The 16383-nt window shown below is 46.8% G+C and overlaps 1 protein-coding gene across 1 annotated transcript in view; it reads left to right on the forward strand.

The window, feature by feature from the left end:
* The window catches only part of PRR5L (proline rich 5 like), a 53646-nt gene that overhangs the window by 24187 nt on the left and 13076 nt on the right, over window positions 1-16383 (forward strand). Inside the window, exons 4-6 of the mRNA XM_052653196.1 lie at window positions 6558-6615; window positions 11294-11385; window positions 15864-16004. Coding sequence (XP_052509156.1) covers window positions 6558-6615; window positions 11294-11385; window positions 15864-16004 — 291 coding nt within the window. The remainder of the gene's footprint in view (window positions 1-6557; window positions 6616-11293; window positions 11386-15863; window positions 16005-16383) is intronic.

A 16383-nucleotide genomic window follows, 5' to 3' on the forward strand; every position in this document is an offset into this window, starting at 1 on the left:
TACAATAACTTGAAAAAAGCCCCAATTCACCCTTTCAGTGAATTTTACCAGCGAAATGATGCTAATGAAGAATTAGCATTTGTACCAAGTTTTAAATTGTCTTCAGTCTCCCATCTGGGGCTTTCTCTCTGGTCCCATCACTCCTACACATTGGTTTATTAAGAACTCCCTGGGCCTGGGGGTGAGTTTTGTTTATAAGACTTTTTATTGCTTATCTAGGAAGACATCCAGGTTCACAGGAAATGTAGACATCCTTAGAGATGATGGCTGTACTTTCAAAGTCACAAAAGGGGAAAAAAATGGAGGTGGCCCATGAATCTATCATTGGCTTGATGCCAATGACAACAACCTCTGTAGACATTCCTGTCTCTGGAAAGAAATGCCTGGACTAGAATTATTGGTTAATATAAGTTCTTGGTAGGCAGAGTGACATACTGCCAAATCCTTCTGGGGTAGGAAAGAATGTCTTATCTGGGGATAGAATCCATCTGGGAGCCAGGTGTATATAATCCACCTGGGAGCCAGGTGTATTCTGGATATAGAATGTGGTTGGGAAGATCCCCTGGAGGAGGGCATGCCAACCCATTCCAGTATTCTTGCTTGGAGAATCCCATGGACAGAGGAACCTGGCTACAGTCCATGGGGTCTCACAGAGTTGGACACCACTGAAGCAACCTAGCACAGCGGAGAGGGAGGCCTCAGGAAAGCCATTTTGGAGAGGCAGAAGTTGAGAAGCTGTAGCAGGATTGGGCAGCAGCAATGACTCAGAAGAATGAAAGTTTTGGTGGAACCCAGTTACATAGCCTGAAATTGCCAAGCCGACCTCCCCACCGTATCTGAACCAGATGCATCTCATCTATTTTCCTTTGTGGGCAAGGGCATTAAAAACCTTTCCAGCTGACAGGGCAGAAGAGTGTGATGCCTAAAAACACCAGCCTTTCTGCCAGGAAGGTCTGAAACCCAGTCCGTGCCAGAACACTTTCTGGCTATGTGACTGTAGGCGTGTTACCTAGCCTCTCTGAAACTCAGTTTTCTTAGTGATAATCTGGCTGTAATCACAGTACCTACTTCAAAAGATTGTTGCCTGTTACTAGAGGAGATGACATATATCAAGTACTTTGTATAATAAAAGTGAGCCATCAAGGAATGATAGCTGTTCACCTTAGTATTTTTTTTTTTTTTAATCATCATTGCTGAAGTAAAACAGAGTCATATGCTGGGAGAAAGATTTGGGCTTTGGATTCCAACCAACCTGGATGCAAGTTCTGGTCTCACATTTGCTAGTTGCTTCTCTGAACCTCAGGGCTTCCCTGATAGCTCAGTTGGTACAGAATCCGCCTGCAATGCAGGACACCGTGTTTTGATTCCAGGGTCAGAAAGATCCACTGGAGAAGGGATAGGCTACTCACTCCAGTATTCTTGGGCTTCTCTTGTGGCATAGCTGGTAAAGAATCTGCTTGCAGTGTGGGAGATCTGGGTTCAATCCCTGGGTTGGGAAGATCCCCTGGAGAACGAAAAGGCTACCCACTTCAATATTCTGGCCTGGAGAATTCCATGGACTGTATAGTCCATGGGGTCGCAAAGAGTTAGGTACAACAGACTTAAACTTTCGCTTCTCTGATCCTCAGTTTCTTCTTCTGTATAAAGGGTGTCAGTTTGTGGCGACGGTCACGTGAGATCACACATTCTAAGGGTACCATACAGAGCCTGACAAAGAGTAAAACCCAACGTTATCCCTCCTGTCATCCTTGCTGTTCTTACTGTCATCATCGCTGCTAAAGCACCAGAAGCGATGGATGGTGAGCAGCCTTAAGCGTTTACAGAGCGCCTGCCTTGTGGGGAAGTAGCATCATTCACCCCAGCTCCTAGCTTGTTGGTTATTCATCTTCCTGAGTCCTTCGGGCCGGGTCAGGGAGCGGCCCTGCAGTTGTCACAGGCCCACTCTCTCTGTCCTCCCCAGCTCCTTCTGCCCACTCTCCAGGATTACCCAGGATGAGCTGGATCTTTTCAATCCACTGAAGACTGCATAGTTTTGGCTGCTTTTCTACAGACATCCTTGTTTTGCTTTGTTTTATTTTTTTGCGTTTTTTCCTTGGAGCCTTGTTCTTCTGCTGGCAGCCCATTTTCAACATCTTCATAAACACAGGTCAGCTGTTTGTTTTTTTTTTCCTTCTGGATCCTCTGCCACTTCATTAGAGGGCTATGTATTCCCCGTCCAAGTTCATTTCTGGGGGCTGCATTAAGTAACAACTGGCCCATTTCCTAGGTGGCTGCTATTGAATATAACTGGTTTTTTGGCTCGAAGCCTTTGGGTTGGGAGGTGATGGGGTTGGTGCCATTGGGCAGGAAGTGGGACAAGAGGAAAGTCGGGATCTTCTCCAGCTCTGTTCCCATACAGACATTTTCTCAGCACCTTCTAGAGCCAGGTGTTTATCTGGAGCTGGGAATACTGGCAGGTGAGGCCAGGGGGAAGAGACGCTTAGAAAGATAAGAGAGCTCTCTGAACCCAGGCTGTTTTTCTCTTTTTTTTTTCTTTAAGTCTCAGCCGTTTTAAGCTGCACAGATGTCCAGTCGGCGTGTCCTCGGGTGAAGTGATCAGCAGACAGGGAGGGCTTCATCATTAGCAGGTGCAGAATGCAAATGTGGTTGCTGCCGGGGCGTGGAAGGCACTTCCCTTCCCATGGACCTGCAGCTGCAACCCACCATGGACAGGGGACCCCCAAGAGTTATAACCTTCATGGTCTCGGTACACAGATCAGGGGTGGTCAAGAGGCCCCCACTGAGTCACCAGCACTCCAGCCAGAGCTCTGCCAGCCCAGGGCAGGGAGGTCTGCTGCCTGGCTTTCTGCAAGATGCTATAAGGCACCAGGGCCTGGGCCCCCACCGATGTGACCCTGTCATTGCCTTAGGAGTAGGATGACAGCAGTGGCGGGGCAGGGCAGGGGAGACTGGTAGGGCAAGGAACAGCAGGGGGTGGGGAGCAGGGACCTCCTGGGGTGGCTGTAGGAGACAAGACCACAAGTGAGCTGAAGTCAAGCCCCTGGGGTGAGCTCCATTGCCCCATCAGCCTTCTCTTTAAAAAAACCCCACAGATTCAGAAATAAAAATATTACAAAGTGAGGAAGGCAACTGCAGAGCATAAGTCCTTTCAAAGCACTGGGACCTTAGGATTACAGGGCCCTTCGGATCAAAGGCGGGGCCTGGTTGATTACAGTTCCCAGGAGAGCAAGTGATTGGCTCAGTTTGAGACTCAAGTGGGTCGGAGGGTGGGCACCCGGCCAATCAGCATAGCCAGAGATGCAGGCTGGGTTCAAAGGGCTCAAGCATGCAAGAGGGGGCCCAGTGCCACTGAGTAGGTGGCGAGTGACTCTCCAGAGAGGTGGGGCTGAGGGCCAGGCTAGCCCAAAAGATCCGAATTCACTTAGCACGTGCCAAATAAAAGATGGAGATTGTACTTCTAGCTGCAGTTTATTCAACTGTAAAATAAGAGCAAAATCTACAAAGCCTAGGAGTAAAAATGCTTTCTTTAAGATGCTTTTGAAAGGTGTTTTAGCTTTCTGGAAAATGGGTCCAACCTAAAAAATTATTGAAACTGTGTGTGACCGTTTGATTTGGACCACAGGGCTGGGGAGAGGTGAGAATGACTAGATGATTCTGAAGGCCCCTTTTCACCTCAGGTTTTTGGTACTCTTATTTTAATCTAAGCTACAGAATTTCTATGGTATTTCATGAGGTTTAATTTCATGAGAAATTTAACAAGAATGTTTTCTTTTCCATTTCTTCCATAATACACTAATGACTTCCTTAGTTTTAAAAAAATTTCCCCAAAGTAGCGCAGGAAGGAGAGCCTATGCCATTTTTAAAAGTTTGTCTAGTAGGATGCAAAGTAGTTTTCATCAAAGGAAGAAAATGCCATTTATAAAATAAGAGCAAAATGTACAAATGCCTAAGGATATTAGAATTTTGGCTTCCTAGATGGCTCAGTGGTGAAGAATCCACCTGCCAATGTGGGAGCCCAGGAGACTTGAGTTCAATCCCTGGGTTGGGAGGATTCCCTGGAATAGGAAGTGGCAACTCATTCCAGTATTTATCTTGGAAAATGCTATGGATAGAAAAGCCTGGTGGGCTACAGTCACAATGAGTAGGACACGACCGAGCACACAGCCTATTGCATATTAGAATTTTAGGGACTTACATCACTTTCTCTCTTCTTAAAAACATTCTGTCTCTTACCTTGATTTCTTAAAAGCAAAAATGGTTTGTAACATCCAAACAGGCAATATGTACTCAGTGAATATTTATTAGCTTCTACCATGTTTTAAGCATTGTTCTCCAAGCCAGGCAACCTAAATTACATGGTCCTCACCCCTAAGAACCTAAAATCCTGACACATGGGATATATTGACTATTACTGACTCATGATATAACCTGGACTAGGCTTTTATTTCTCTCGGTGCCTTGGACATGGCCCACCTTTAAAATGTAAATAATTACAGTGCAGGAACATAATTATGAAACCTGCATCACAGGGAGGAGTCTCTCATACATTTGGAGGTAAATCTCAGAAACTTGAAGTTAAGGAGGATTTGTGGCTATTTTGGAAGAAGGCTGGGGTATCCGTGTTGGCAATGGAGGCAGTGATGGAGGGCAAGGCATCAGGACTCCTTGCACAGAGCTCTGGGGACCTCCTAAGACCGTCCTCTGGGCCAGTGAAAGGGACCAGGGAACAGACTTAAGGCCTGAATTGGGATTTTTGCTCAGAGCCATTTGGTGGCGGTTGGTTACATCTGGAAACACCTGTGCCATCCATTCATGCCCAGCTATGGTGGCACAAAGTCCTGATTTTGATCATCTCAGTGGTGCTGTGGTGTTTTTCTTGCTTCTGGGATTCGTGTGCTTGGTGGAAGGTAGAGGACACAGAGTTTCACTGTCATTACATGTCTGTTCCATCATTCCTGGGAAAGGAATTGATTGTTTTCCCTCTAACAGAGTTGGTGGACTCCTATAGGATATCACTATAACTTTGAGTTGGGGTTCCATCTTGAAACTAAATGATGGCTAATTACTTTTCATATTAGGTTATAGCTTGGCAATTTTAATTGGGTCTATAAAATTCCATATATGTGTCTTAGTCACAGGAATGTGATAGTGCCTCTGATAAACTACTTTAATATGTTTGATGTAGGTCCATTCATTATTGAATCTCTTTACCCGCCTGTCCTTTTGTGAAGATAGTTGGGTTAAGAGAGCAACTATTGTCGTTCCTGCCCATTACCACTGATTACCGTGTGTGTGTATGTGTGTGTGCATGTATGTGTGTATGTGTGTATGTATTTAATCTTTTGGCTGTGCCGCACATCATGTGGAATCTTAGTTCCCCAACCAGGGATCGAACCCACGCCCACAGCATTGGCAGCTCGGAGTCTTAACCACTGGACCACCAGGGAAGTCCTTGTGTGTATATTTATAATATTATAAGAACTTTATGATATTGCTGGTGTGATGCTATTTTATAGATGAGGGGCTCAGGACTCAGGAAAGGAAGCCCAAGATCACACAGCTAGAAAGTGGCTGAGCTGGACTTGAACACCTGTCTGTCTTACACTCTCCCCATCATGGTAACAGGGTTTTAGGGTTTTCTAAAGGAGAACACTAAGAAATGCATAGGTTTTTGGTAGGATATATACCACTGTGGATCCCCCATGCCATAAGCATAGGCCTTTGATCATCTAAAGGTGTGAGGTAAGTGGTGAGGCATCTCTGAGATTCTGTGACCTTTGGAAGAGCTGCCTGCATTGCGTGGGACCAGCTGTAGCCTTTTGAGGGAAGAAGGGGATCTGGGTGGGAAGACCTGCTGGAAGGCAGCAAGGCAGAGTAGAAAGAACATGGCTGGTGGAGCCAGGAAGATTGAGTCTGTCTCCTGTGGGCAAGTCTACCCTGACCATCAGTAAAGTCAGGGGGTAATAGCACCAACTTGATCAGATTATTGGGAGGGTCAGAATTAGATGAGACGAAGAATAAATATCCTGTGATATCTGCAAAATGCCCAGTAGTTGTTAGTTGCAATTGCAAAGGGGCTTCATCTTACTCTGTTTTTCCACAACTTCCTCATGCAGACACTCACTGAGGAACACATACTCACTGCTGCCATCTCTTTCATGCTAGCTTGAGAAACTGTCAGTTTTTATAAAAAGTCTATCATTTATGCATAATTTCCCATTGCCTCCACACTCCACTTTCTGAGTTTATATGAAGGGCTCAAAGGACATTGGGTGTCCACCCTAGTCCTTCCAGACAGTCCAGCCAAGCTTGTGGTCACATCTTCCCTGGTTTTAGGGATGGGAATGCGGTTGGGTTTGGCTTTCGTCTCCTTCCTTCGTGACGGACTGTCTCGCTGACTCCTCCTGAAGCCTCAGCCTTCCTAGAGGACTGAAGGCTTCTTCAGCCTGGAGGCATGACAGTGTCCAAGTGCCTAGAACTCCATGCCTTCACCCACCTAGAGCGGACAAGGGTTAGTCACGCAGTGAAGTCTTGTGTCCTTTGTTCTCTTTCGGCAGAACCAGCTTCTAGCAAAAGGACTGCTGTTCGTGGAGGAGAAGATCAAGCTGTGTGAAGGCAAGTACAAGGCAGCCTCCGTCTGGCGGGAACTCTGACTCAGCCTTTGATGCTTGGACAGCTGAAATGAGTCTGTCCAAGAGAGGCAGGCTCCAAGCACGTGAGTCACCCCAGCCTCCTCTTCTCCAGTTAGGCGGCAGCGTTTCAGTTTGAGTCAGCCAGTCCTTGCGGTGCAAGTCAGACTGTTTGAGAAATGAGGGGGAATTAGGGTGGCCTCTTGGGAGGCCCCATAAGGGCTGGTTTTCACAAGATGTATGCCAGGGGTCTCCTTTGAAGGAATACATTATACTGTAGATCCTGTTCCCTCTGGTCTGATCTAGGCTATTTCCTATTGACCTTTGTACTGTTTCTCGGGGTTTCCCTGGTGGCTCAGATGGTAAAGAATCTGCCTGCAATGTGAGAGATCTGGGTTCAATCCCTGGGTTGGGAAGATCCCCTGGAAAAGGGAATGGCTACCCACTCCAGTATTCTGGCCTAGAGAATTCCATGGACAGAGAAGCCTGGCAGGCTACAGTCCATGGGGTCACAAAGAGTCAGACATGACTGAGCAGACTTTCATTGTTTTTTGAGGTCGTATCTGTCAGATGGTTCACTCATTTGATGGAGACTTAGCAGGCACCCACTCAGTGGGGTAAGATTTAATAAGCAAAGAAAATTTCCCCAGCCTTAAAAGATTCTAGAGTCAAACTGATAGAAAGGCATTGAATGGAGCTGGGAGCTGGAATGAAGGCAAGAGTTGGCCAATAGACCCCATGGTGCCACTGATGGTTACTGTCAGCTCCCATTAACCTGGATGCTGGTTGCCCCCTACTTCTTGGGTAACTTTTGGCGAGTTTCTCATCTCTTTGAGTCTTGGTTTTTCAAATAGTGTTTTAAATGATAAAATGGAGCTAGGGATTGTAGGGGATATAGGAGTAGATATAAGACAGCACAGTGCTGTCCCTGGCACATAGTAGGTGTGCACACTGGTTCCTTCTTTTTTTTCTACTCTAGCCTGGAGACCTCTATCTGTTGATCAAATTTACTTCTAGATTCAGACATATCAGGCAGTAGACCATCCCTTTTTCTCCTCCCCTTCTCTGGGAAAGACACTTATGTCCGTGTCTCCTAGAAAGACAAAGTAGGAAAGAAAAATGAGAAATTGACCCTGGAAAGTCCCAGGGCCCGGCACACAATGAGTGCTCACCAAGACTTTGAAAAACCAGAGGTTCGAAATTAACCTCTGTCTACTCAAGAGTTGACTGAACCTGCAGCCGTGTTTCCCTCGAATGCAGTTGCGTTGAGAGTTTCATGGCTATTTTGCATTTTGGAGTGGGGCTAGTACCCAGACGTGAAAGGTGGGTGGCTTCCACGTCTTCAACCACATAGTTTGTAAGTCATTTGGAGAGTTATATGCTCCTGGAAGTGTGGATAACCAGCGTTATGAACAAGATCCTGAGCAAAACAGATTCAAAGGACCTTAAAAGGGAAAGTTGACCGTCTGTCACCCAGGTGACACTCAACATAGCTACGTTCAGAGTGAAAACTGAGGCGCAGAGCTTGATAGGAGAAACAGGAGCATCCAAGTTTCTGTGTTTCTGCTCCAAAGCACGACTGGAGGGCAGTGGCCAGGATGTTCTTGCTGGGTCCCTTCTTGTCCTGCGGGTTGGGTGGCAGGGTCCTTTCTGCACAGTGAAGGCGCTCTTACATCTTCAACCAGAACATCTCTACATGTTAATTTTGTATGTTATAACTCCAAGAAAGATTTTATTGGATGAAAGTGTTTTGCTATAAAATCAAGTTTGGAACCTGTCTTATCATTGAATAACCTGTACTTTATCAACCTGACTTATACACGTCCACCCTGACTAATGGCTGCAGAAGGGACAGAGGCAGCCCCTAGACATGTGGTTCTCTTCTGTAGGCAGAATATACCTTGTTAGTTTCAGTAATCTTTTCTAGAGCTTTAGTAACCTTGGCTTTAAAGAATTTCTCAGACTTCTGTACACCTCTGGTGATCTAAACCTCTGTGGCAATTAGAGGACAGTTTGTAATAAGATAATCATCTAGAAGCTTCCATCCAGACCCCTTTCATCTTTGTAGGGGACTAAGCCCTTGACCTGGGGGCTGTTCTTGGAGGTGGAGTCACCTCCTCCCATTAACTCTTTCCTCCCCACGCTACTCTGTTTAGCTTGTCTCTCTGATGTTCTTCTCTGAACACTTTCCAAAACCTCCATCCCTCTCTGAAGTTTGCAGCCAGCAATTAGAACCAGGTTCCCAGGAGAGGCACCTTCCCACTGCCGGGTTGAATGATGACTGCATGTGCCAATGAGTATTCTGTCTTGGAGGTGAAGGGGAGAAAGTAGGGGGAGCACTGAGCAGCAGGCTTTCTGTGCCACCTTTCTAGTCGGCAGGGCCTCTGCCTGTCTCTGTGATGGAAGGCTCGGGGTAAGGGCCATCAGTAAAGGAGCTGGCAGAGCCTTTTCTCCTTTGAGACACTCTCTCCAAGTGTTGGGGTTCATTTTGGCTTTAGGCACCAGCATGACCTAATGTTGCAGACTGTCCTTTTGATTTCCTGACTCCTCCCTGCAGTGAACTAGCAAACCTGCCTTTGAAAAGAGGATGGTGACTGATTGATTCATTCAGACATTTATTATCTACTATGCCAGGTGCTTTGCTAGGTGCTGAGAACACAGTGGTGAGCAAAACTTCATAAGATTATAAATCCTGAAGGTGCTCACAGCCTGGTAGCGGAGACATGTATTAATCAAATCACCACCAAATATAAAACTGTCACTGAGACAAGTACTAAGAATACAATCCATAACAGGGGGGTTTGAGCAATGGGGGAGACTTTTCTGTGAAAGTGATGCTGGAGTTGAAACTGTGAAGAAGATGAACACTTCATCTGTTTATGAAGATAAACAGATGTAGGTTAGGCAAAGAGAGAAGGGAGAGAATAGTCTCAACAAAGGGATTAGTATGTGGAAAAGCCCTGTGGCATGGAGGGAGGATGGTGAGTGTAAGGGGCTGAAATAAAATTCACATAGAAGGGGAATTCAGAAGAGGATGAAGATACAGAAAAAGGAAACAGACTCTCCCCAGCCAGGTTGCCATGGTGTGGTTTTCTTTATCTAAGAGCAAAGGAAAATGTTGGAGCTGACTGTTAAATCCTGCCTGCTCTGTCCTGTCCCATTTTAAAAGGTAACCTGTCCCAGGTTAAAAGGTAACCTCCTTCCACTCACCAGCCCTGGCATTTACAAAAACCTATACACTCATGGCAACCCACTCCAGTGTTTTTGCCTGGAGAATCCCGGGGGGTGGGGGGGGGGGGCTTGTGGGCTGCCGTCTATGGGGTCGCACAGAGTCAGACATGACTGAAGCGACTTAGCAGCAGCAGCATATACTCAATACTTGCCATTCATTCAATCAAAGATTTCCAAACAGTGAATTACCAATGTATCTGGCACCATGCTAAGCACTAGAATTAGAAAGGTGAACAGGAAAACAGGGCCGGTGTTCTTACTCCCGTTCTAGTGGAGGAGACAGAGAAGTGAATGAGTGATTCCAACAGAGTGTAATTTACAAAGGAGAGTAGAGGGTGTTATGGATTTGCATTTTCCCTGGTGTATTTCACTCTGACTTTTAAAATCGGCACATCTTTGGTCCTGCCAGCTAAAGTCATGGCTTCATTCTGTTCTCTCTCCCAGCCACTGCTTTTGTTGTCCGTTAAACTAACAGATGGACATCGCTAAGTGAATCTTTCAAGATCTGTTCAGTGGATCTGGCAACGTATTGCCAGACGCATCTCTCAGTGTCTAATCTTGGCTGACCCAGTTTCCCTGCCTCAGCTGGGCAGAGACAGTGCCCAGTCAGCTCTGTTATCTAGGTCATTAAACAGCAGCCACCGTGCAGACTCCCCTCTGCCAGTGCCCGCCTTTCCTGCAAGTGCAGAAGTTCCTCGAACAGCCTTCCGGTGGTGTAGGGTGACCTGTGTCCATCTAGCCTGGGGGGAGCGCTTGCCAGGACTTGGGCTTCCTGATCCCGGGGGTGTGGATAGACACGGCGTCAGGAGATGGCTGTGTTTTGCAGATGACCATTCAGAGTTACAGTGGGTGCAGGTGATAGTTTCTAAGTCCTCTTTCCATCTTTCTCAAGTGATAGCTCAAATCTAGACTGAAAAACCAGTGTCTTAGTGATTGCAAAAACAAAAAAAGAGATAATATATAACTGTGCACTTGATCTTGCTGGATTATATGGGCAAGAACATGGGTCCTGGAAGCCCAGCTTGGCCTTCTACCTGTGTTCCTTTGAGCCCAGATGCCTGGCGTGTCCGAGCTGTAAAGCAGGGTAACAGCGTCCACTCATGAGATTGCTTATACATAATAGTCTAGCACAGGGCCTGATCATGCTGTAACCATTCTCATGATGATTGCAGTTATTATGTGCTTTTCGAAATTCAGCTCCCTTTTGTGGATTGAGGGAGAGAAGGCATAGTTGCATATTCTTGATCATCTTCCCATCCAATTCCATGTTTACTGTAGTAGAACTTGGAGATCCAATGTAGGTAATGAGCTTTCTCCCACAACACCCCCGCCTGTGCTCCATTTGACTAGGAACTGCCTCCCAACCACCCCTGTGAGTAATGACCACATTCTTTTCTTTCTTTCTCCCCTCCCATCTTCTCGCCCTCGTGTAGGTGAAAATCGCATTGAGGTTCTGGCTGAAGTCTGGGACCACTTCTTCACTGAGACTCTCCCCACCCTGCAGGCCATATTCTATCCAGTTCAGGTCAGTCTCACTGGGGAACGATCTCCTCCGGCCTGGGCACTCTGTCTTACTTACTGCTTGACCGGTGCCCCCTGGGGCATGCCAGCGAATGGGGGAAAACCAGGAGCCTGGGCACTGCCGGAGTTGGATCAGGACTTCGGACATCTTTGGAGGGCACTCTGTTGTATATTTAGCATCTAACCTCAAGCAGCAAACAATGCCTGTATACCTAGCAATCTGTAGGCTCTCCTTTCCCTCTTGGTTTTGAGTATGTCTGTATCTTAGAGTGGTTTGTTTCTTCTTACTTTTCAGAAGTAAGGAAAGATGGAGGAAGGAGACTCTTTCCCCTTTTCTTTCCTTTTTTCCCCTCCCCGCTTTCTTTGAAGCACAGTTGTCTGGCAAGTTTCCTGTGACTCCCAAATTCCGGGAAAGGAGTAGTGTTCCTTGCTCTCCGTAAGCGATTTCCTGAAGACGAGAAGGCCCATGATGTAGCAGAAAGAACTGCGGACTGGGAATCCGTAGCTGAATGTGGGCAAACTCATTTCCCGTCTCTGACCACGGCTCCGTTTCATCTCTTGCAGGATGAGGAATTTAGAGTACGAGATGAACAGCATCTCTCATGCTTCTTATTCTGCGAGCTCAGCTCATTTCTACAGTGTGCTGGTTTCCCTCCACCCTCCTGCAGGGGCCAAGAACAGGATTGGTCAGTGCCTGGTCAGAATGGACACGCCCTCAGGCAGACTGACCAATAGATGTTCTTCTCTAAAGTGTACGTGTCCGTCGTAGGCTTCCGTTGCTGTGTGCTCATAATAGCTCTTCCCATTGGGGTTAAGGCTTCGCATGCAATCAGGTTAGATTAGATGTGAAGCCATTGGTAGGAATTACCTTGTACCAGGGGTAAGGGCCCATGGGCTTTGTTTGCTCTGAATGCTGTTTTAAAGGAATTCTGGATTCTTTTAACTACATGTCAAATATTTTAAAATCTGGAGATTACGCCTTCAGAGTCCCATTTTCCAATTCCAGTTTGCCCCGAACAATTCCAGTAGAAGCATGTGGCCTGCAGCCCACTGCTGTTTTCATCCCATCCTTGGCTCCCTGCTGCGCCCCCATGAGAGGATTTATAGCTTTTCTGTGGATGGCTCACCCTTTCTGTCCACAAACTTGTCCCTTCGCTGCAATACTCACTCTTCGGCCAGCAGTGGGTCTTAAGACAACACGCCTGGGAGGCAGGATTGCCAAATAACACAAATTGACCTGCAGGATGCCTAGTTAAATTTGAGGTAAATAATAAACAATGCAATGTTTGGGACATACTTATACTAGAAAGTTATGCAAATGTAACTGGACAGCCTCTGGTTTATTTGGCAGCCCTACTAGAGAAGGGGTGTAGACCTAGGTGCTTCTTAAGACTGTGTCAGCAGGGATTTCCAAGATAGAGATACCCAGATGGGTTTTTTCTTTTTTTCACCATGCTTCGAGGCATGCAGGATCTTAGTTCCTTGACCAGAGGACCAGGGATCAAACCCTCACCCTCTGCAGTGGAAGCTCAGAGACTTAATCATTGGACTGCCAGGGAATTCCCTGCTAGATGGAGTTAGAGTGGGGAGTGAGGAAGCTGAGTGGGCTTGGCCCTGGTATTGGAGGGTCAAGAAGGGCTCCCTTAGCCCCAGATTCAGGCAGGAGCCCAGTTGTGTGGATCTGAGGATGACACTGTCCTGGTTCTCCTAAAAAATTGCAAGATCTGGGACTTCCTTGGTAGTCCAGAGGCTAAGACTCCATGCTCCCGGTGCGGGGAGCCAGGTTCAGTCCCTGGTCAGGGAACTAGATCCCTCAGGCCGCAACTAAGTGTTCACTTGCCACAACTAAAGATCCTCGCATGCAGCAATGAAGAGTGAAGATTGTGCATGCTGTAACTAAGACCCAGAGCAGCTAAATAATTAAGTAAAAAAAAAAAAAAAAAATTTTTTTTTTTTTTTTTTTAAGAAAAACTGTAAGATGTGGCAACATATGCTGTTGCCTCAGCCACCTCCCCCACCCACAATTTCCCAAGTGCTGCTGCTGATACAGATACCCCACTTGGAGAACCCCTGGGCTCTTACTACTGGTAATAACACCCTCGGGGCGTCTATTAGTCTAGACACTAACTTGCTGCGTAAGTGTCTGCGTGAGACCTGCTTCCTTACTGGATAAAGGTGTTTGAGTGCCTGCTGTATTCAAGGGTGTGGAAACTTGCCTGCCTTTTTCCATCTTGTAGAGTGAATGGAGTCCTGGAGCGGAAACAAGGGCATAGACACCTATGAGATAGGCAGTCAGTGCCAACTGCTAAGATGTGGTGCAAAGAATAGAAATTCTAGGACCTTGGGAAAGGTGGGGGGATCACCACCATTGGGGGTGGCCAGGGAAGGCAATCAAGAAGGAGTGGTTAGGGATTTCCCTGGTGGTCTGGGATTAAGACGCCATGCTTCCACTTCAGGGGCACGAGTTTGATCTCTGGTCGGGGAACTAAGATCCTGCGTATTTCCAGCAGCCAAAAAAAGAAAAAACTTAGAACTAAAGAAAAAAAAAAAAGAGAATAAATGTTTAAACTGAGCTTGTGAGGTGTGGGTGGGGTGTATGTCTTGGGATTAGAGAGTAGAGGGCTGTGAGAATGGCAAAGCCACTCTTGCCTGTGTTTCTATAAACCCTAAGGAGTTATAGGAAGTGCAAAACTTCCTTAAACCTTGACCAACTTGAGGAATGGGAGGCCACATCCCTTTGGGAGGATACCCTGATGATATCTCATCTTCTTTAAAACCAGCCAATTTGGGGTATGTGCTGTGTACACATGTGAAAGGAGTATCTGAGAATGGGCCCTCCTTTCCCTTTCTGTTTTGGGAAGCTTTAGGAGCTCTAGAATCAAATACTTTATCTTTGAGATCCAGCTCTACTTTGGGTAAATTCCTGTCAGTCTGGGTATAGGGTTGTTCTTCTGTGGATTGGGTTTTATTACAGTATCTATCTCAGAAGTGGTCATGAGGATTAAATGTGCCATTTATATCTAGCATATTGAGAATCAAGCCCAGCACATTGTCAGAGGTAGGGGTCTTACTTAGCCTTACTAAGATAAGGATCAGCTCTTACAATTATCAGTCACTGTTTTCATCCTCAGCCCCTATCTACGTGGTTGAACAAATCCTTTTCTTCTACGTCTTCAGTGATTTTTCTTCCTATGTTACTTGCATTGGCAGAAGAGTCTTAACAGGTCCTATATTTCCTTCTTTGTCTGGCATATGATAGGTCCACAAATATTGAATGGCTGAAGCTGAGGACACAGCCTTGAGTGAAGGGAGGTGCTGTCTATCTTTCCTCTGGTTTTTCCTCCTCTTCCTCCTTCCTGACCACTCACAGCACAGCACGACCCTCAATATATGTGTCTTGTATACCTTTGGGTCATTTAGGCAGGTTGAGTCACACCTTACTTTTTTTGTTGACGTATAATTGATTTACAGTATTAGTTTACAATGATACAATATTGGTTTACAGTACAGTGATTCAATGGGTTTATAGAGTGTACTCCATTTAAAGTTATTGTAAGACACTGGCTATATTCCCTGTGCTGTACAATATATCCTTGTAGCTTATTTATTTTATACCTAGTAGTTTGTACCTGTTCATCCTCTGCCCCTGTGTTACCCCTGCCCCTTCCTTCTCCTCACTGCTGCTGCTGCTGCTGCTAAGTCGCTTCAGTCGTGTCCAGCTCTGCGCGACCCCATAGATGGCAGCCCACCAGGCTCCCCCATCCCTGGGATTCTCCAGGCAAGAACACTGGAGTGGGTTGCCATTTCCTTCTCCAATGCATGAAAGTGGAAAGTGAAAGTGAAGACGCTCAGTCGTGTCTGACTCTTAGCGACTCCATGGACTGCAGCCTACCAGGCTCCTCCGTCCATGGGATTTTCCAGGCAAGAGTACTGGAGTGGGGTGCCATTGCCTTCTCCCTCCTCACTAGTAACCACTAGTTTATTCTCTATGAGTCTGTTTCTGTTTTGTTATATTCATTAGTTTGTTTTGTAAGTGATAAGGTGCAGCATTTGTCTTTATCTGTCTGACTGATTTCACCTAGCATAAATACCCTCCAGATTTATCCTTGTTGTTGCAAAGGGCAAAATTCCATTCTTTTTATGGCTGAGTAGTGTTCCAGTGTGTGTGTGTGTGTGTGTGTGCACAGCTTCTTTATTCAGCCATCTGCCTATGGGCATTTAGGCTGTTTCCATGTCTCAGCTATTATAAATAACGCTGCTGTCAACATTGGGGCACATGGATCTTTTTGAACCCATGAGTCTTACCTTATCTTAAAGGAAACTTTCATTCTGAAGGAACAGGGGTCAACTAGTCTTCTCAACAGCCCCCTTGGGCCTTGGAGACACCGGTCCCACCCTCTGATTGTGGTCCTGGCTCCCACGTGGTTGGTGACAGATCCCACAAGGTCTCACCTCCTGCCACTGCCTCTTCTCTGCCGCCAGGGCCAGGAGCTGACCATCCGCCAGATTTCCCTGCTGGGCTTCCGTGACCTGGTGCTGCTGAAGGTGAAGCTGGAGGACTTGCTGCTGTTAGCGCAGCCCCAGCCGCCCTCATCCATCGTCCAGATGTTGCTCATCCTGCAGGTGAGGCGCGATGGAGACATCACTGCAGGAAGAGGGAAAGCGGCCCTGTGGCTGGAGCACCCTGGCTCGGTTTCATGTTCTTTAGTGTTGTTGGTCACATTCCAGTTCCTTTGTCCATTTGCTGTGCGTGCAGCGAGCACTGTCAAGGTCCCTCTCCTCCCGCAGTCTCCCAGGACACTTGGAGATGCCCCATAAACGATGGTCCCTGTAACGCGGGGAATTTGGCCTCATTTCCCTGAGGGCCTCCTGGGACATGTTCTTCCCTCTGGGAGTCAGGAAGCCAGAGGCTGGGGGTGTGAGAGTGACAAAGGCGGGTCTTTCCCCAGCCCAGGACTAACTCTGGGTGGCAGGGGTGGCGGCTTCTGGATCTAAAGGAAAC

Source organism: Budorcas taxicolor, chromosome 15 (assembly GCF_023091745.1).
Source record: "Budorcas taxicolor isolate Tak-1 chromosome 15, Takin1.1, whole genome shotgun sequence".
In the NCBI taxonomy this organism is placed as follows: Eukaryota; Metazoa; Chordata; class Mammalia; order Artiodactyla; family Bovidae; genus Budorcas; species Budorcas taxicolor.